This window comes from Columba livia, chromosome 2 (genome assembly GCF_036013475.1).
Source record: "Columba livia isolate bColLiv1 breed racing homer chromosome 2, bColLiv1.pat.W.v2, whole genome shotgun sequence".
NCBI lineage: Eukaryota > Metazoa > Chordata > Aves > Columbiformes > Columbidae > Columba > Columba livia.
Genome location: NC_088603.1, coordinates 68,972,080 through 68,992,926, shown reverse-complemented (window position 1 = coordinate 68,992,926; position 20,847 = coordinate 68,972,080). Strand labels below are relative to the sequence as shown.

Below are 20,847 nucleotides of genomic sequence, written 5' to 3'. Positions count from 1 at the left end.
TTTCCTCAAGGTGTGCTTGGGTAACAACCTAAAGTGTAACTGCCTACACATTTTCAGCAGCTCATAAAAAACCTCTTTTGCTGTGGATGGTCTATCTTAGTAACTTTAATAGGAAATGCTGCAATGTCTTCTGTCACTCTCTGTCTGTAGCAAGCTCTGAGAGCTTCCTGTATTTTTCCATCCATAAAAATGATATTATTTTTCTAATTTATGACAATATTTGACCTTCCCCGCAGCACTAAAGGCAGATATATCAATCACATGTATTTAAACTCAGAACCATCCATAATCACAACTGTCCAGTATTAATACAAAAAGCTTTATTATTGCATTCCACACTGAGCTGTAACCCATAGTTTTTCACCTAATGTAACACATTTTGACCCAGGTTGGTACACTGAATGTGAATCAGAAAGGGGGACAAATTTTTATTGCAATTGCAATTTAAGAGGTTCACCAGCCACTTGGGATTGAAGATGTCCAGCTTGGCTGCCTTAAAGTTAAAATGATACCTCTAAATAAAGTGTGAATTTCGAGTGTGCTCGACATATTTGGGTGCTGTTGCTTCTAATAGCGGTTTTGTTATGCAGTCACATCCATCAGACTTAGTGCAAGCCTCAAAAAATATCTGAGCTGCTTAAACATAACTTAAAAATGCAGTGGAAGTTGGGTTAATACACATAGCACATGTAGTTCAACTTGTGGGCCAAAATTTGATATCTTTTCTCCTGACCTTTGGTAATTGCCTCTCCCTGGTTAAGCTGTGCAAACAGGGCTGAGCGAGCTGCAGTTCCTTCATCCTTTACGGGTTCTGTATCAAAGATGGGGGGAGGTCCAGGTGGTGGCGGCGGCGGCGGGGCGAGGCATGACCCGCTCGTTACAACAGATCGCATAGACATGGGTGATGCAACAGGACCCTGTTTGAGGTAGACGGAAATTATTTTACATACGGTATTTCAAGGAACATTGTATTATGATAACTGTTATTTATTATCATCCTTGAATGCTGGGACCTTGAGTAGCTCCGGGTGGCCGCAGCATCAGAAGAATCGCTGGCACCGTAATCAAATGTAATACTATGAATCCTTCCCTGCATCAAAGCAGGCAAGGCTGGAAAGACTGGCAGTCCACAGCACAGCCTTACTGCAGAACTACTCCACTTTAAATAGTTCACTTAAATGCATGTCAAGACTGATGTTAAAAATCTTTAATAGTAGTGATTCCATAATTTATTCCAGCATTTACTTAAATGAAATGGGAAATGTCCCATTTTTTTCAGATACCAAATTCAGTTTGCCATAGGTCGCTGTGCATTCAGAAACATATGGAAAATGTTTTGATTTAACATAAATAACTGGAAGAGTCACAAACAATCAGTTATGCAACATGCTAAATTGTATGCAAGATGTAAAATGCTATTCTTCAGACTGTTCAAGTAACCTGCAAAGATTCAAATACAGCAGAATGTAAAACTATGGTGATTCAAGTTTGTTATTTATGAAATTCAGTATTTGATTTTTTTAGTTCAATTTCTTGAATTCTTTCCTTTTTTTTTCAATTGCAGGAAATCCCACATGCAAGTTATGAGTGAGGTGGGCCTTGCTAAAGTAAGTAATCCAATCTTTCTTTCAGTTTGCATAAGCAAAAGTACATGTTTTGTTCTGAAATATAACGTACATAGAATATTATTAAACAGGCAGAAACTACTACTAATGATCTAATTAAAATTTTATGCATCCTAATAATAGATACTAGATAGAATCTGAGAACCTGAGAGTGACTTTTTCTGTCTTGCCACTGCGTGTCACTCTGATCCCACCTCTGTGCAGCAGAGCTGAGACTGTTGTGAAAAATTAGATAGGTTCTGATTACTTTAGCTAGCTATACAGACATTGTGCATTGCACCAGCATGTAGTTATTAGCTGAGCAGATACAGTGGGAAAATGACAGGGACTTACAGAATCACAGCTCTTCTAATTGGCTTCCTTTGTTAAGAGATACAGGTTGTTGAAAGTGCATCCTTGGTAATCAATACTGGAAATAGATATGGCTTAGCTGGACTCAGAGGACATTTTAAGCCATTTATGATGCCACTCCTTTCTGCTGCTTTCCACTAAACTGAAACAGCAAAGTATCCATCTGGTTCATGTGTCTCACATGAGTGAACACTGTAGCTATTTTTTAAAAAGTAAACTTGTTCTGGCCTGTAATCCCAAACTGATAATGGGAAAAGGGCTTAGGTGCACATGCTCTTTTTTTTTTCACTCTTCAGACATGCTTTTTTTAAAAAAAAATAAATAAAAAAAAAGCTGCCACATTTGAGTAAGCAACTGCATTCAAACCTCTTAGTGATGATGACCCTAATTAAGGTAGCAGGAAAAGGGAATAATATTAGTTAACCTCTTAATGTATACCCTCCATTGGCACGTGCATCTTCAGCATCTAAGTACTGTTGTATTTGAAGGAGCTGTTAATGGAATATGTTTAGTGATGAGTACATAGCAGGATTCTTTGTCACTTTAGTGACATTAAAACTGCATTGCACAAAAACAACTGTTCAACCCTTGGTACTTGGGTGAGTAATGAAACTGATGTAGTGGTACAGTTTGACTGTTTCTGAAAAGATCCAAGGTCTCTTCAGGGAATGAGCTCTCTGCTATTAAATCTTTTTGATCAAATGTAAACAAATGAGAAGAATCCCTTTTTTCAATTGGTTCACATTTATTGTCAAGATACAGCAGCACTGGTGTGGACTGCTTTTAGAGACATTTTGTTGTTGCATGGATTCATTTAACTCAAAGTGTTTCTGCTTACATACTTAGTAGTTATAGGTTATTGTTTTAGGCTGAGGACGACTTCTTCACTGTGCCCTCAATTTACGCTGCCTGTCTTCCAGCCTCTGCTAATGCCAGTAATGTTACCTGCAGCAGAGTTAGTGCAATTGTGAATTATTATAATTAAAAAAAAATGAATGTAAGTGGATTTAGTGGCACAATCAGTTGATGCTGCTTGAGGTGCAATAGAGATCTTCCCTATCTGTTGCCTGCAACCATAGCAACTGAATCCACTATGTCCTGGTTATCCAGAATTATGAACTTTGCATTTTGATGGCTTTTCAAAATACTCAGACACCCAGAAATGGTGCTCACTGTTCACAGTCCAGTGTGGACATGCAGATATGAATTATGTAAGCTTTATGGAAAGAGATGAATAGTAGTAGTGGTAGTAGTTAATAACTTGTAGTCTGAGATAAAAATCTGATTTCCCAAATTCCAGATTGGCATCTGATTTCCCAAACATACCTTATTGCTTCCACCTGCATAAATAGAGTGCTGTGATTTTCAAGAAACTTGTGTGTAAGACTCACATGTTAATTTGGAATTGACACCAATTAAATTCTGCAAGGGCTGCAAAGATGCATTAGAGAAAAAAAGATGTAGAAGTTATCTGGGTGTTCTGCATACAACACAGAGTGGTGGGTCACTCTGCCAGTTTCTTTACTTAAAAGTGTCAAGCTGAAGGCCATCACAGATCATGCAGGCGACTCTAGGCTGAAATGATGCTGCCGAGTACTGCATCAGAGGCAGTTTCCAAAATAGCAACAGAAGTATGGGAATGTCTGTGTAACAGAGGTGGAAGCAAAACTCAGAGAGATTTATCTGTGGAAGTGGATGATGTCTCTCCCAGAACTCTGAAAGAACTGTCTTGTGAAAGTACACACAAAAAAGAAGGATTTTAAATACATCAATTGAGTTTGGGCATGGTTTTGTATGACTGGAGAATGTCTTATTTACTTTTCAAGAAAGAGCAGAGGTAGGAAAGAATCTGGGAAACCAGGAGCATCTTTCCCTTCTAGGGCAGTACTGATGAAAAGACAAGTCTAGTCAGAAATCCCAACCCAAGGAGTGAAGACATTCTAGTCCTTTGAGTGGGTTTCAAGAGTGGGGGAAAAAAATTTATCCTTTGCACTCATGTTGCCCATCTGCCTCCTCTTTTCTTTACGAGCCTGGTCCCTCCATCAAAGTCAGTTGCTATTTCCACTGAGCTCAAAAGAGTCTGAGTTAGATCTAATTAAGAACACAGGAGCTGTCACAAAGTCTTGGAAGACAACTGGACTTTAGTCACCCTTCCCACTTTTCTTCTTAATTTTGTGCAGTCACAGAAATAGGAGACGGACTGAAACTTTGTTGTTAACTTTTCTCCTGCGTGACAAATTCTTGTCTAGTTTATTAACTGAATTACAGCTACACAAGCTAACATATATTGTATAATGATATTTTCAATTATGTCTAGACATCTATGGCTATCCTGAAAACTGCAAACAATTTAAATCATAAATGAGGCCAGGCAAAATTGAAGGACAAATCAAAGGGGAAAAGGTCACTAAAGTACAGGGAGGGACTAATTGCTCCATTGTAGGTCTACCATGTTATGACATGGACACATCCAGCAGGACAATACCCCATGGAAACAGAACAGCATGGAAAAGACAGACAAGTCTCACTGACAAGGAGGCGTGCAGAGACTTGCTGTAAAGAGGGGTTCAGTCTTACTATCGTTTTTGTCTTCTTTGCCATTTTGATTTAACCTCACAAATAAAACAAACATTCGAGTGCAGCGAAATTATTTGTGTGAAGAGTGGCTATGGGGACAGAAAGCACAAAAGCAAAGGGGAAACGGCAGAAAACGCACTTCTTGCATGCCAGGAAGATGAGACCTGTGTTGCACTGAAACATCCAGACAGAAAGGGCAATTTTAAAATCAGCCTAGTGAAGTGTTCCAGGAACTTTCTTTTTTGATTATTTTTGACCTTTATTAATACATTTACCTGCAAGTTCCCAACCTAAGTCACTGGCAATTGGCTTGCTTTCCTTAGTCCCTTCCAAGACCACTTAAGCCCTCAGGCTCTAGAATATTTCTGAACCAAACTATTAAACTGTTCTGGTGTCTGACAATGCTTGTGTATAGTCCTATCCAATTTCAACTAAAGTGCCCTTCACGAAGTCCCTTCATTTCTGTTCTGTATAGGGTGGTGTTTGTGAGAGCTGCTGGGAATAAAATAGCATGTTATATGCCCGCAAAAGTTCATCTATCTTAAAGCAGCAGGTGCTTACCAGCTTTGCTATTTGCAAACAACTCTTAAGATTAACTTCAAGCAGATGTTAACAACAGTGTATCTTTACACAAGGAGTATTAAGAGCCATTTGGACTAGCAAAGGCGGTTATTTGCAAGCCGCCTTTCTTCCTCTTTTATTTCAGCTGTTTGCCTTGGTAACAGCTGCTGTTCTGAGTACTGTGGTGTCTATAGACATCACGTCAAGTTACATTGAGAGCCGACTCCTCCTCTTAACGTGTTGCTGTGGTCATTTTCTTATTGTTTGCAAATACACCTCTTGTAAGAATTATAGAATGATAGTTTCAACCTTACTTTGTGAAAATGTAACACAAAATGAAGCCATTAACTTTTAACCTGCTAGCTTTGTATCATAGTGAATTTGATGTGCTTTAAACCGTGTTTCTGGAGCCTTCTGAAATGGGGGAAAATGTAATTCTCTGAGGGAGATCCTATCAAGAACAGGAGATATGTGCACTGAGGCCATGTAGTTACAGCTCTGTAGGGGATGGAACATGCCAGAAATTTCCTCCCAGGGAAAAAAATTGTCTTCAACTTCCAACTAAACTATGCTCTGAATGGGGTGACAGGAATGGATATGGTTTTGCTCCTTGCTGGAATAGCCCAGAGCCATCTGCAGAGCAGTCCAAGGGCCTCTCACTGACTGTGGCTCAGCAGCTTCCTTTAGTGACAGTATTTGAGGCTGGGTCTGATAAACGTGTATTATCACTGGGCAAGGGTTTGCAGGACTGCAATACAGTCTGAAAGTATGTTGTATTTCTACTTTATCTTGTAGAACTGGCAGAAGGGTGAGGTACTTTTCTTTTTCTCTTTGTTGACTACCTAGCTGTCTCACTGGAAAAAAGAAATGACTGCTTATGTTGAGGCAGCTTGCTAGTTAAAATGCATCTCTGTTGAATCTCATTTAATTCCCTTGAAATTAGAGTAGATACAAGTGAAGCACTTGGCTTCTGAGAAGCTGGGACTTGTTAAAGCACTTTTCTCCTAAAGGCTTCCCCTGGATCACAGGGCAACAGCTAGTCTCGTTAGAGAAATAAAATGCTGTTCATGCATAACACAAGTGCTCTGGATGCCATACTGTCAGTACTTCTTGGTGCCCCTATGCAGCTTGACATGTCTTTAGGTTAAACCCAGCTACTGAGCAACAGTACGAATTTCTTTTTATGCCTCAGCACAGATGTTACTATTTCCTGAGCCATTCTTGCTGAACAATTCCCTGGGTTAGCCTTCCATGTCACCATTGCTGTATTTGTAGTATTGTAGCAGCAAGGAGCCCTCATCAGAGACTTGTAGCTTTGGGAATACGAGGGGATTATGTGGCAGGCCCTGTATGAACACCCGGGGTGTTCCTCTGTGTTGATCCAGCTTCAGGCCCACACAGCACAGCATGGAAACTGTGGGGAACAAAGTTCTTATGGTGGGAACCTGCCGTGGAGCATTTGAATGGACACAAATTTCTAGAAGCTGCAATGGTTGTTTTTACTCCGGACAGACGTATTATAAACATCTGTAGAATGCGTATAAAAAATTATATATGCATGTGTATAATAGTACCTATCTTATTAGTCGTTCATATTAAGAGGTATCTATTTGCAGCTGAGACAACAGGTGGCTTAGGCAGAGGCATAAAATCCCTTCCTTAATTTACTGAAAAGCCTTCTTTTCATGGCAGCAGATAAAGAGGAAACCTAACGGGGACTATGTTCTTCTCAAAAAAAGAGATATCTCTGTTTTCTCCCCCTCCCCCTTTATAGTAATCCTAGTTTCACATCTAAAATGATTTCAGCATTCTGTATTGTTCTTTCCATACATATGCACAGCCAAAGACAAGAATCATGAAGCTCAAAATATCATGTATCAGTCTCTGGGAACAGGTGGACTGTGACTCAGGGGCGCAGAGCTCTTGTTTAGGTTTTTTTTGTGTAGAAGTAGCTTAGCACAACAGTTCTATTACCTACTATATTTAAGCCACCTGTCTGCAAGGGGTTCTGCTGCCCTGAGATCCACAATTTGCTAGATGAAACAGCTGACTGACAGGGTGTGTAATCTTTGTGAGTGAAAACACAAAACAGCAAAAACCAGACCAGCCTCTTTTCTTGCTACCAGGTCTCAGCAGAATTATTTTATCTGTTGAGTGTTCAGACTTTGAAGCCTCTTTTGATACACTCCTGCTGTTTATCACCTGTTCAGAATTTAAAATGGTGCTTACATCTTCACAGTTACCCAGCCAGAAATGTTTTACACAGCCGAGGTCTTCTAAATAGTTTGAGAACTGTATGCTAACGTAATTGTCAACAAGTAATATGCTCCCACAAGCACATGAAACTACCTTTTACTTATATAAACATTCAGTTAAAAAGAAGATCAATCCCTTTTACAGGGTAGTAAAGTTTTAGTAGATGTGCCTTTTTCTTTTCTCTCCATTTTACATACTTTCCATTTTCCTTTCCCTTTTCCACTGGAACTAGGTTGCATTATGTTACAGGTCAGTTTGCGTTTGACAGCTGTTGTGAAACAAGCCCCTCCTGGGTTCTCCCTTAAACTGTCTGAATGGTGTTTGGTGACTGATGTTAAAAGGACAGTGCTGATACTCAGTAAAGACAAATATTGTCAGCCTTTGTTGGAATAAGGGAGTAAAACTGCTTTCTTTCAAAGGGACGTGGATGTAATTGAGGCAGTCTCCACCAAAGAGGCAACTATTGTAGACTTGCCAGGATGGCTAGGTTTTAAATCGACAGTGTACCAAAAACTGAACATTGCCTGTTCTCTGAGGAAGAAACAGTTGAGATTAAAGGATGCCTTTTTTTTAAAAAAAAAAAGTACAAGGAAATAGAGAAAGGGAAGGCAAGAGAAAGGAATAGAAGGAGACAGAAAAGGAGAGGAAAGGCTATGGCTGAGACAACTTCAGCACTCTGAAAATGTCTATGTCTTATCCAAGCATTTAAATCAGTATATCTACGCCGCCCTTCCTTCTACCTGAATGAGGCCTCTGGGATGGAAGTTGCAGCTGGAATTGGCACTACAGTCTTGACCTTTAGTGTCAGTGAAGTGGCTCTGCCAATGGCTGCTTGATAAGTGGGTCAAACTAGACACAGCACAGAAGAGATACTGGAAGGATAACAGGAAGCTTTTGCCTGCAGAACTTGGTGTTTTGCAGCTTGTTCACCTCAATAGGTCAAGACTCAATATATTACAGGAAAATGTTTTGATAGTACAGGAGAGAAGCAGAGCCATTTTATAAGAAAATGTCTGGAGGTTATTATTTTAGACAAGAATGAAATCACACAGAATCACAGAATGTCAGGGATTGGAAGGGACCTCAAAAGATCATCTAGTCCAATCCCCCTGCTGGAGCAGGAACACCCAGATGAGGTTACACAGGAAGGTGACCAGGCAGGTTTTTAATGTCTCCAGATAAGGAGACTCCACAACCTCCCTGGGCAGCCTGTTCCAGTGTCTGTCACCCTCACTGTGAAGAAGTTTCCTCTCATATTTAAATGGAACTTCCTGTGTTCCAGTTTGATCCCATTGCCCCTTTTCCTGTCATTGGTTGTCACCAAGAAGAGCCTGGCTCCATCCTCGTGACACTCACCCTTTTCATATTTATAAACATTAATGAGAAATGAGGTCACCCCTCAGTCTCCTCCAAGCTAAAGAGACCCAGCTTGCTCAGCCAATGGCCAAAGTTTGTACTGAGACTAGTATAATTGCACTCAATCAGCCTAATGTAGGTATTACAGTGGTTCTTGGTGTGGAGCCTGTGGAGAATTCCAACTTTTAAAGTCTAATGAGTTGTAAGCATTTTTTAAGATGGTATTTCAGGAAAAAAAGACTTGAATATACTGTATTGGGTTCGATAGGAACAGGATATAAATAAATCTCAACTGCTTGTAAAGATGCAGACTACAAATTAAAACAAATTCTTAAAAGGTAAAGGGAGGAGGAACGTTCATCACTTGAATGAAATTCTGTATTAGAAGCTAAACAGTACAATGAAATTCACTGCTAGCTTGTAAATATTTCCTGTTTGTAAATAATCCTGCTGGCAAAATTTGTCCTAAATGACTATTGTATACAAAGAACAAAAACTAAGCTGCAGATCTACCTGCAACTGAGAGAAACACTCAAGACGATTATCCTTTAGTAAGATTTGTTTCTTAACACTTATTTGATATACAGGAAACTACAGAAATCACTCATTATTACTGGTTTTCTTGCTGCAAAGTTAACCTGTAGAAATAGGAGCACAAGTTTCACTTCCCCCAGCTTACTCATGCGGTCCTTGTAGCAAACAAACTTTTGTTAGGCGTTCTTGTGAACTTACATTACAGCTGTTCATTTCTTTGCACCACCAAAAAAAAAAAAGTTGAAAGGGAAGAAAGAGCCGTACTTCAATACTTGCTGCTTATCAGTAAGAACTGAAGAAAAGACATAGGTTACTGTTCCAGCTGTAGATTTCACCTTAAAGTCAGAAAGCATGCAAAAATAACAGTTGCTGCATGAGTAAAATGCCACACTGGGCATTTAAAACATTTTGTTATAATAATGGCTTTTGCATAAGAGTCACTGACACCTGAGAATGTCATATCTGGTAGAGGATTAAAACTTGCAAATCTCCATGAGGCTGGTAATTGCTGTTGTTCCTGTTGGCTAAATGGAGATGTAGTGAGTGTCATGAGGATGGAGCCAGGCTCTTCTCAGTGACAATCAATGATAGGACAAGGGGCAATAGGTACAAACTGGAACACAAAAGGTTCCACTTAAATTTGAGAAGAAACTTCTCAGTGAGGGTAACAGACACTGGCACAGGCTGCCCAGGGGGGTTGTGGAGTCTCCTACTCTGGAGGCATTCAAGACCTGCCTGGACGCCTTCCTGTGTAACCTCATCTAGGTGTTCCTGCTCCGGCAGGGGGATTGGACTAGATGATCTTTTGAGGTCCCTTCCAATCCCTGACATTCTGTGATTCTGCGTGTGTGATTCTGTGAGTGTAGAGAACTGCTACTCACCACACAGTACGTGTGTGGCAGAAGGCGGCTCACACTTCACATACAAAATAATGAACTACAGAATTACACTTTAAAGGAAATACTGTAGATCCATCTGACTTCCACTGACAAGCATATTTTCTCTGACATAGCCACAATAATTTAATGAAAATGAATACTTCCGTTCAGAGTGGAACATTTTACTCTCTGGGACAATACTGCTCACAAACGTATGTACTTTAAATAGGTAGTTTTCTTCTGTGAGCACAGTACCAACAAATATGCTAAACCTGTCCACCATGTCTTGAAATGCCTGTGATTTACATAGGGTCCAGTTTGTACCACTGCTCCACATGGGTAGCAGAATAGGCTCAGATATGTGAAGGTCTCAAAGTCCTTAACTCCACTGATTTCTTGGCTTTCTCCTCATACAGTCCCATGCATTTCAATAGGATACCCTCAAGGAGTGAAATATTGTCACACATCTTGGCAGAACCAGAGCCACAGTGAATAAAGAGAGAACTGTCTCAGGTCCAAAAGACTGTAAGCATCTGTTTTTATCACAAATTTATTGTAAAGCTGATAGAGGTAACTGTTATTGTCAGAGCCAACTGCTTAGCCATTATTTCAACCTTTTGCACCTGTTTCAGTGTCTGTCTTATAATTTATTAAGACATTTCTTTCTCTTTCCTGAAAAGTGCCTGCCTGTGTGCTCACTGCCAGAGCCAGGAAGACTTTATGCACCAGTGATCTGTTCCAAGGTTGGCTGCAGCTGCCCTGTGCAGCTTGATGGAAGGGTACAGGGGGGGCTGGAAATGGCACAACTTTGTGATATGGCCAGGGAGCACAGCCAGAAATGTGCACACTGTGATATACAGAGCCTATAGGTAAAGGGGCCAACTGCCCACTAAAAAATCCTGTCCCTTCCTTTTGGGAAACGCAAGCATAGTCTGATCTAAGCTGATGCTCTTGGGGTTTTATTGCAGCTCCAGCTATGAGAACACAGCTCTGAGAGGAGCAATAGTTAATGTTCTCCCTGACTCTTCAGTCTCTTCAGAAATATCCAAATAGGTTACTTAATAGCTTTTTATATAAAGCTTCAAGCATTGATTTGTTGACTTCTGCAGTTATGAAGGGTAAATGATCAGTATAATCCACTTCTAAATCTGTATTTATACAGGCCAAAAACTTTCTTTCCTTCTTTCTCCCTCTACAATAAAATAGCAATTCTGCATCAACATCTCCCTTTCATAAACGTGCCACTTTCTTAATGTCTTCCCAAACTACTGCTTTTTCCTTTTTTCCTTTTATGCATGTAAGTAGAAGCTGCTGTATGCAATGATTAACAACTGTGTCTGGAATATATCTACAGCTTTTACATATATCATATGTCTGTCTAGGCCCTGATTCTGCAGACCTTTATGCTTAACTTCACACAGCATGAATTTGTGGTGTTCTCACTTTAAAATGTATAACAGAAATGAAATTATCGCTTGAGTAACTCATTGCTTTCTTGAATGTTTGTTACCAAGCTTCGTAGAAATATTTAAACAATATGTAAACAACAAGCTATTTAAACAACCTGCTAACTTACTGGATTCCAATTTCCTTACACTCACATGAAGTAAAACTTTAAAAAATTATACATCCTTAAAAATGTGTTTGTAATTCATTTTTTCTGACATACATTACATGAACAATAATTTAAATAAGCCATACTTCCCAGACAACTTTCAGATCTGAGTGATATCCAAAGTGAGGGAAATCAATCCTTCAGGCGCAGTAATGGGCTCATCACTCATGATGGAATGAGCTCTGTTGGCTGGAAACTATACTTAATATGAATGAACAAGTCACACCTAAATTTGTATTGAGCAATTTCTTGCACAACTGAAGAGAGGGAAATAGGAAGATGTGATGGCTGAAATGTTAGTTTTAAGTGCAGTCAAATATAATCTGCAACAGCTACACTTCTGAATAAGATCACCAGTCCTCAACAGCACTGACAGTTCCCCCTGTCTGATCAAATGGCTATAACAAATCTTTGTCTTATAACACTATTTCTGTACTTGTCAAGTTCCATTAAAGCTGAAGGTGCTTCCTTCTCTCTATTAACAAAACTAAATTTGTCCTAAATTCTCAGGCTAATTCTGTTTACAGGGTACTACAATTCCTTTTTCTTATCTAATACTAATAATTTAAAAATCATTAGCTCTTCTCATATTTATTGATTAGAATAGAGTAGGATGTAGCAAGTGTGAAATTTTGTACTAAATTAAGAGGATCATGTTTAATATTTCAAATTTTTACTACAAAACCTACAAAGCAGCAGATCATTCCAGTCTTCTAATTTATTATGTTTAAAAATTTTTGCATTGCTTCAAGCTAAGAAGTACATACAGATCATGGTCTCTCTTGTGTTTGAACTTGCACTTGAATACCTGAGTTCTGTAAGGCCTTGTACAATGTCTAATGAAGGGTGTGAAGAGAAAGCTGCATAGTCTGTTGCTGAGCACAAGTAAGATAAAATCTCTTACATGGTTATCACCTCCACACAGGGGGAGAGAAAGTAATTTTTCCTGGTACCACCGAATCACAGAATGGTTTCGGTTGGAAGCAAACTTTAAAGATCTAGTTCCACCCCCCTGCCATGGGCAGGGACACCTTCCACTAGACTAGGTTGCTCAAAACCCTGTCCAACCCGGCCTTGAACACTGCCATGGATGGGGCATCCACAGCTTCTCTGGGCAGCCTGTTCCTGTGTCTCACCACCCTAATCATAAACATTTCTTCCTTATATTCGCTACCGTCTTTCAGTTTGAAACTGTTACACCTTCTCCTGTCAGTACAGGCCCTGTTAAAGTCTGTCTTTGGTTTGGTTTGGTTTGGTCTGGTCTGGGAATTAAATTATCCAGTAGCCTACATCAGTCCTCTGAATAGTCATTCAGTTTTGAAAAAAATATTAATATTTGCCTATACAGAAGAAATTATAAACTTGGTGTGAAAAATTGCATGTGCAAGCATGTGAGTGTACTGTTAGGTTTAGGAGATGATAACAGCTGGCTGATTAAATTTTTAATATACTCCAGTGATTCTCCTAACTTGATAATAAACATAAGCACATTATTAGAATAATAGAGAACATTGCATCAATGTAGACAGTGGACATAAACTCTTCTATCCAACAGAAGATTAATACTTTGTGTTTATACATCTCTTTAGAGAACCATATTCATAGCCATCATCTTTCTATGCATCTCAGATGTAACACACAGATGATGTTTATGTAAATACATATAGAGAGAGCATACATAGTTAGGCATACAGTTATATTTACTTTCTCTATATATATGTGTATTTCAGAAATTATTTCTCTATGTATAAAATAACAGTTTTATAAAGATAGGTATCTATGAAGTAATAAAAGGTATGTATCCCTTGAGTTTGTTTTTCCTGTTATTAAATATCCCTCTTTGTTCAGATTCTTTCCACCACTCTTCTCCTTTCCCTGTCATGTCCCCCCTATTTTCCTTTCGTCTGACTTGTCCTTCAAATTTTGGGCATTTGTTTTTGTTCCTACCTCCTGCTGTAGCAGACCTGCAGAATTGTGTCTGCGTCCCCTCACCATCTGCAGCTGAGGCTTATGGCTATAACCGTCTCATGTAATTCTTCCCTCTTCATCCAAACCTTTATCACAATGGCCTGACACATCTTTTCCACCTGTCTTTCAAACTTTTGTTGGCTTGGTTGGGAAGTCCATGGACCTTGACTTCTGTTCCTGGTCTAGATATTTATTTCTACCTGAGCTAATGATCCGTATTAAAAGACAAATTGGTTACTGGCATTTTACGGTTCTCCATGAAGAAGTAAAGAGTACTTACAGTTTTACTCCAGGTGAGACCTGTGGTGTGATGCTCTTTGATATAAGCTTGAAGCTCAGACCAGATGTTCAGATATGACTTCACCCAATCAACATGGCGTGTGTCACTGCAAAAACAGACACATTATTTATATGTGTTAATGTACTTAAAACCATAAAGCATTGCTACTCTTGCTTAAAGCAAGTAAACCCCAATGTCTGCCTTAAAGCCACGGACAAATCAAGTTAGCAGGCAGCCAGCCAGCCCAGTGCCAAAAATCCTGAGGTGTACTACACTGGAAAGCTTTTAGATCCTTCCAGAGGACAAACAAGGGCAGAGTGCTTCCTGCTGCAAGGGTCAGTCGTCATCCTGTTCAGGCTCAAAGCCAACTGAAGAAGCACTGAAGGCATATGGAGTTGTGCAGCCATTACCCAGGCTCAGTTTCAGGGTGCTGAATTTTAGGAAATTAAATATCTGTGGGTTCTGTAAGATGTTCTGGCTTCCAAGTTCATATGTAGCCAGGGTAATACTGGATCATGTTACAGTCATCACACTAAAATATTTATACATCAAGAATTTTTAAAGTACAAGTCACAAGTTGACTCTGGAATCATTGTTTGGAAGACTTAGTCTTTCAATGGGACAGTAAGTGAAAACAAGAAATATGGAGAGAGAGAGAGAGAGAGAGCAACTGCTTGTCAGATGGACTCCTTAATTATGAAGGATTATTACTGAACAGTGATGGCTATGGCCTGGATGCTTACAAGGATTTGAGTGTCTACCTCCTGCTTTTTTCCTTTGGAGCCTGATGCTTAATACTGCTGAGGATCTGAATCAACAGGTTTAATCCACAGCCTACTGAAGTCAAGAGAGAGCCTTCCATTACTTTGGAAGACATTGTGATCTGATTCAGTGAAAAACAGGAAAAGAATTACGTATCAGAGGAAGAATGAAATACCTAAATAACTGCTGTGTAAGACATTTTCTTCTCCAGAATAATTAATAAAGCTATATTGTAAAAATCTTCAGTTACCCCAGTAGGTACTAACTTCAGTAAGTAAACTGAGGCTTCAGGAATAATACATAATATATATAACATAAAATATTGTAGATAGTATATAATATATATTTATACATATGCAATAAATATAAATATATACAAATGGTTTATATATATATAAAGTTTTCCTTATTAAAGAGGAAAAACTCAATAGCAAACACAGTTCTTTGCCAAAATCTGGCTTCCAAAAGTACCAAATCAACAGGATTTATACATGACTTTTAAAAGAGGGCATAGGAAGGACCTGTATTTTTTTCTCTTTCTCTGTCAGCTCACAGATCTCATTAATGGACCTTTTTTTTTGTTAATTCCTTGTGCTCTTTAAGAACAATGCAGTGGTACAGAAAAAAATCAAACTGGGAGCTACAGAATTATATGCTCAGTTATATACAGCTACCACCCAAATGCAAATTTCCAAGCAAAGAGCGAGAACAGCAACAGTATGAGTGCACAAGTGAGATGAGGACACGGAGCAGCTAGCTGGCCACATGCTGATACGTAAATATGCATTTGCATATAAGCTTATGATGCTGGAATGCAAAAAAATGAAATGTAATCCTAAAATTTGCAGAGAGTTAAAAACCAGCACCGCCAGAGCTGCTGCCACTCTCACTGCAACATGCTGCAGGTCAAAGATGAGGAGGGGAAAATATACTACTGCAAGCAGATTTTACCAAATGCTTTTTAGTTTACAAAATGCTTTCTGTGATGGCATTGTGAACCCTGTTGGTGTGGGTAATGTTCTGTTCTCTGGCTAGTAGATACTGGGGCTTGGCAACATACCTGTTCTTGTAGTCCTTTAATACCCTGTTAGTATAAAAGGTGGCAGCATCATTCATCTCCTTGACATAAGGGCCTGGTTTAGGAGACTAGGACCATCAACCCATGGTAGCAGGAAACAACAGAAGGAGAAAGGAAGTAAAACATTAGTCAGACACCCTCCCTGACGTATTAGGGATAATAAGAAACACCTTCTTTGGGTATAGTAGACTGAAGAACTAGGCAGATGAGACTGCAGAGTTACGCAAGATTTTGTACTATTCTGGGCCACACCATCCAGAGCACATGTACAGCCCTCCCAGCCACCCTGTGTCGCTCACCACTGCTATCCACCCAAGGGCAGGGATGCTCTCGCTGACAGCTGAGAGGTGGTTGAACATTTTACTTCCTCTGTTCCTCTCTCTGAAGTTCTGGATTTCCTGAATTTTCTCTGATATTGGCTTGAGAAGCATAGCCACCTCATTCTGAAAGGGGAAAAAAAAAAGAAAGAAAGAAAGAAAGAAGATGCTGCTGTTACAATGGGTGATCCAAAAACTACCTGTTGGTTAACATTGCCCTCCCTGCCCATTGATGTAACAGTTGGAAAGAAAGGTCAGCATATTCTCTACACTAAAGTAACAATTTAATTACCCTCCTCTGGCTGCAGCAGCAAAATTCACAGACATTAACGATTAATAATGTGTTGCAGCAAAAATTGTTCTTAGCACTGGCAGTATTTTCACATGCTGCTCAGGTTAAGACCCATAGAGACCCCATCGTTCAGAGTGTGCAGAATGTTTGTATTTTTCATCTGACATTCCTGGAACGTTTTGAGAATCTTTATAACAGCTTGAGTTTTTGAAGTTATTAACCAAGTTGTTCTTTCTGTAAGAAACACAAACTGCTTGTTAGGTTAGTGGTGTCTTATCATCTGGCAACAAGACCGAGAAAGTAAGGCAATATCAATTTTAGCTTTCCCTATTGGTAGGTTTTAATGTTTTAATTTCCTTTGGCTGCAAGTAATGTGGGATGATTTCATGGGAAACATACTGCCTGCAAGCCGTGGTTTGTGGAAATTCTCTTGTGTTAATCAGAAATGAATGGTATCCAGGGGAGTGACTGTTGAGCAGAAGGAATAGTGTCTGAGTGAAAAGCAGAATGAATGTAGAAGCTACCCAAGCTCTTTCCTGTGCAAAGTGAATGCTGATCACACTGGCCCAGTGTCTCGGAGAAACTAATGTGGAGCACTAACTTACTGGGAAAGATTCTTCCAGTTGGAAACAGCACACCGAGGGACAGGGCGTCAATAGTTAGAAGCAAAACAACTGCTGGGGACTAATGCTGTCATGACACACAGAAGACGATGTGTGCATGTGTCCTGCTTGATCTCTGTCATCTGCAAGATATTTCTGTTCACCCTTCCACAAGACCTCAGCTTTAGAGAATTTTATGTCACCTTAAAATAAGCATGTCTGCTATGGATGATCATAGGTCAGAGGACACTCCAAAAACATGACAAAGAAGTGGATCTGCATTTTTAAAAGAATTTTGATCCAACTGTGGAGCCTTAATATTTTAGTGGTAATGTAATTTTGAGAAAGCCCTATGCATTTGAAAGGCATGGGGATATTTGGTCTTTTTTTTCTTTGGGAGAAAACAAATATTTACAGTATTACTGGGAGATGAAAAGATTTTTTGTTGACGCTGTAATGACCAGCGTAAGCCATTAAGTCTGAAAAAGCCCTGAAACCTCCATGATTTGTAGTTCTTAGAAACTGATTTTGTTGCCATAACATGATAAAGTCTGCAGGAATTCTTCTTTCTAATTTTTGCTTGTTTACAACATGCTGCAGCTGGTAGGTTCTTTCTTATTTTGCAGGGAAATCTTTCAAGTATGACAGTAGTTAGCAAAACTGAAATTTAAGAAAGTGCTTGTTCTGCTTTGATATTACGCCAGTTTTCCTCCCATAAAGTCTAAGGGATATTTACAGTCCTTAGCTTACTGCGAATCTTCATGGCCCAGTTCCAGCCAAAAAGAATATCAGGGCTAAAAATACAGCTCTGCAGATGCCTGGTATATCTAGACAGCACTGGGAGGCAGCACATTTCTGTGGATGGGGCACAGAAGTGGGAGTCCATAAATGGGGTTTCTCTTTGCAGCTCTCCCACCAAATTACCATCATGTTTCAGAAAAGCTCCATTACCTTCTGTGCTTCAACTTCCTGTATATGAAATTATGCTATATAGCTGGTTTGTTTTGTAGAACACCTTGATATTTACATGTAAGAAGTCAAAATGAGGGCCAAACATTTTCCTGAATGGTACCATAAGACCCACACCTTCTCCTACACCTGCCAGAAAAACTCCCAACCACTTTTGTGAGGGTTTTCTGTCAGTGATACAGACAGAATTTCTGCCCCTCAGAACACAGGACTTAAACTGTCCAGTTCATAAAAACATAGTGGATTTATGTAATTTCACATTAAAAAGTGCCTTGTGGGAATTGTAAAGGTGAAATATATATTGCTAAGGAAAGCAGCTCAAAGTAATCTGGCACTGGAGGGACACCAGAAGGAGCCACAAAGGGCTTGAGGTTTTGCCCAGCCCTGTCACTTGTGAGATGTACAGGGGAGCAGACCAGGCTGCCTTCCCTTCGCTGGGACCCCGTCCTACCCTGCCAGGGCTGCTGGCTCTGTGTATGTGCAAGCGCCTTGTGAGCCAAGTTTCTGTGCAAGGGCTGGACACAAAGGAACACCAGCCTGCAAGGAATCACTTAATTCAATCTTGTCTCCACGCAGTCAGTTCTAAATTTTTATTTAGTGATTAAACTGCAGATGAATTATAGTGTATGGCATACGGGTATAAAAAGGGTCGTTAATCCTGTCAGTAATCAGTCTTGTTTGGCTCCACAATGCAGAACCAGTTGTGCTGAGTGTTCTAGAAGAATGATCTCTTTATTGCAGTGAATATTAAAACAGCTGGTTGTTAATAAAATTATTGTCTATACTGTATCTCTAAGAAAAAATGAATTCAAGGAGATGAATCAGAGCCGTTGGAAAAATCTTCAGCATGCCTTTGGCATGTGCTAGATAAAATTTCTTGTCATTTAAGACACAGAACAGTTGTTTAACAGAAAGTTAAGAGTCTTTGTATAAACACCACTCCTATTATAATATCAGTTTTGCTGAAATGTTTAAAAATGCAACAGTGGCACAACTTAGAAATATCAAAACTAATTCCCAGTATGTCTTTGTCCTTTTTAAATAATTATTTAAACCAGATGGTCTTTTAAAATATTAATACCTAAACAGCCAGCCAGCTTCCGTCCATGTCTTGTAATTCATATGAGAAAATCAAGGGCAGTAAGACTGCTGCAGTGATTAGCTAAACCGATCCAAAACAGTTACAGCATGCAACAAGAACTGCCTTAGGCTTCGGCTTCAGAGACTTCACAGTCTCAACCCAGTCTCAGAAAATGGCCTGGCACACCAGTGTTCCAACAGGCCTCACCAAACAGACTTTCTTCTCATGCACATTATTGTAATACTCTCACAAGAAGTTCCCCAGATGACACGTTTAACAGGACTGGGGCACACGGGTTTAATTCAGAAGAATGGCCAAGCTTTTGTGTTTTGTGGGTTTTGCTATTTGCCTGTGAAATCACACTAAACTGAGGGGCTTGCTTAAGCTTTGGCTGCTTGAGCCAGTGATTACTTGAAAATCTCAGCTTTAATTTGAGAAAGTGGATATTTTCTCAGGACCGTTGTTGTCCAGAAACCTGCCAGCATGAATCACAAAGGCACAAAACCCAGCAGGTAAATAAAAATACAGTTTTGAAAGATCTTACGTATTTCTAAGCTAATCGTACATGGTTTTGAGGGGTGAAACTGTTTACTGAAGAATTTTTATGTTAATGGAAGGCAACAAAATTCAGACCTCACTATTATAGTGTTTACATCAACCTGACCTATTATGAAAAAACATGGCAAGGGAACAAATACCCTTTTAAGTTTGGCTAACTGAGGGGGTGGCAACCTTTGGCATAGGAGCAGCAGGAGAAAGCTGAGAGCATTTGGGATCAGCAGCCCTTCATTTTACTCAGCTGCAACCAGAAGAGCATGACTGCAACCTTTCTTCCATGGTCTACAGTTCTTTTATTTTCGTCTGTCAGTTCAAAATTTCCACCGTACTTACCCTGTATGTTTCACAGGCAGGTTTGAAACATGGAGGTGATTTGAATCAGCTGTCTTTGTGTATGTTGGCAAGCAGTGCAGCCTAATAGGAATGGTTCTGTAGTGCTTAACAGTTGGTGCTGACACCCTGACATTCACATTATATGTGGTTAGGGGGGTTATGTTGGACTAGCTGTAAATCGTGGTTTAGGTGCTGTCTGGAAGTGTATCTTTCATTCAACTTCATCACAAAGATACCATTTTTTGTACACCCTAAGACTGCTTCACAACGTGAATCACAGCATAGTAAATGGGACTGATTTGAAGGAAAAATATAGTCCCACTGTGAACTAAAACATTAACGTATACACAGCCATTATCTCTGCAAACAGCCTAGTACAGTCCCTTCCCACATCTCATCCTTTCAAGAGATGAAAGACGTCATGGATAGCATCCGCCACGCTCAGTTCTAGCAATTCAAAAGGTGAGCATCTGCTCTCAGCTGAGACTTGATTCCCTCTATTGTGAATGAAGAACACGGTGTCCCTGGGAAATTATTTCCACCTATTAATAGATGTTAGAAGACTATATATTAGAAGATATTAATAGATGTGAAGACTGCATTCTAGAGGTGCTGGAATTTACTGTAAAGAGAGCCTAGAAGGACACCTTACACAACATGACTACCCTGATGAGCAGAATCCCATCTCGTATCGATAGGAATAAGATACTGGGAGCCTCAGTGATCACCAGTGAGATGCATTTCTGCTATGAGTGTCTATGATTCTAGAACTAAAAGTTTTAGATTAACAGTAATTTTCCGTATTTTGTAAAAGGCAATCTGTAAAGAAGATGTTAAAATTTAAGTTAGGGCTT

At 39.6% G+C, this 20,847-nt stretch overlaps 1 protein-coding gene across 1 annotated transcript in view; it reads right to left on the bottom strand.

The window, feature by feature from the left end:
* CAP2 (cyclase associated actin cytoskeleton regulatory protein 2) overlaps positions 1-20,847 on the bottom strand; it is a 69,553-nt gene that overhangs the window by 7,865 nt on the left and 40,841 nt on the right. The window contains exons 5-8 of the mRNA XM_005512537.4: positions 16,141-16,284; positions 15,824-15,909; positions 14,002-14,107; positions 734-917 (exon numbers count right to left, since the gene is read on the bottom strand). Coding sequence (XP_005512594.2) covers positions 734-917; positions 14,002-14,107; positions 15,824-15,909; positions 16,141-16,284 — 520 coding nt within the window. The remainder of the gene's footprint in view (positions 1-733; positions 918-14,001; positions 14,108-15,823; positions 15,910-16,140; positions 16,285-20,847) is intronic.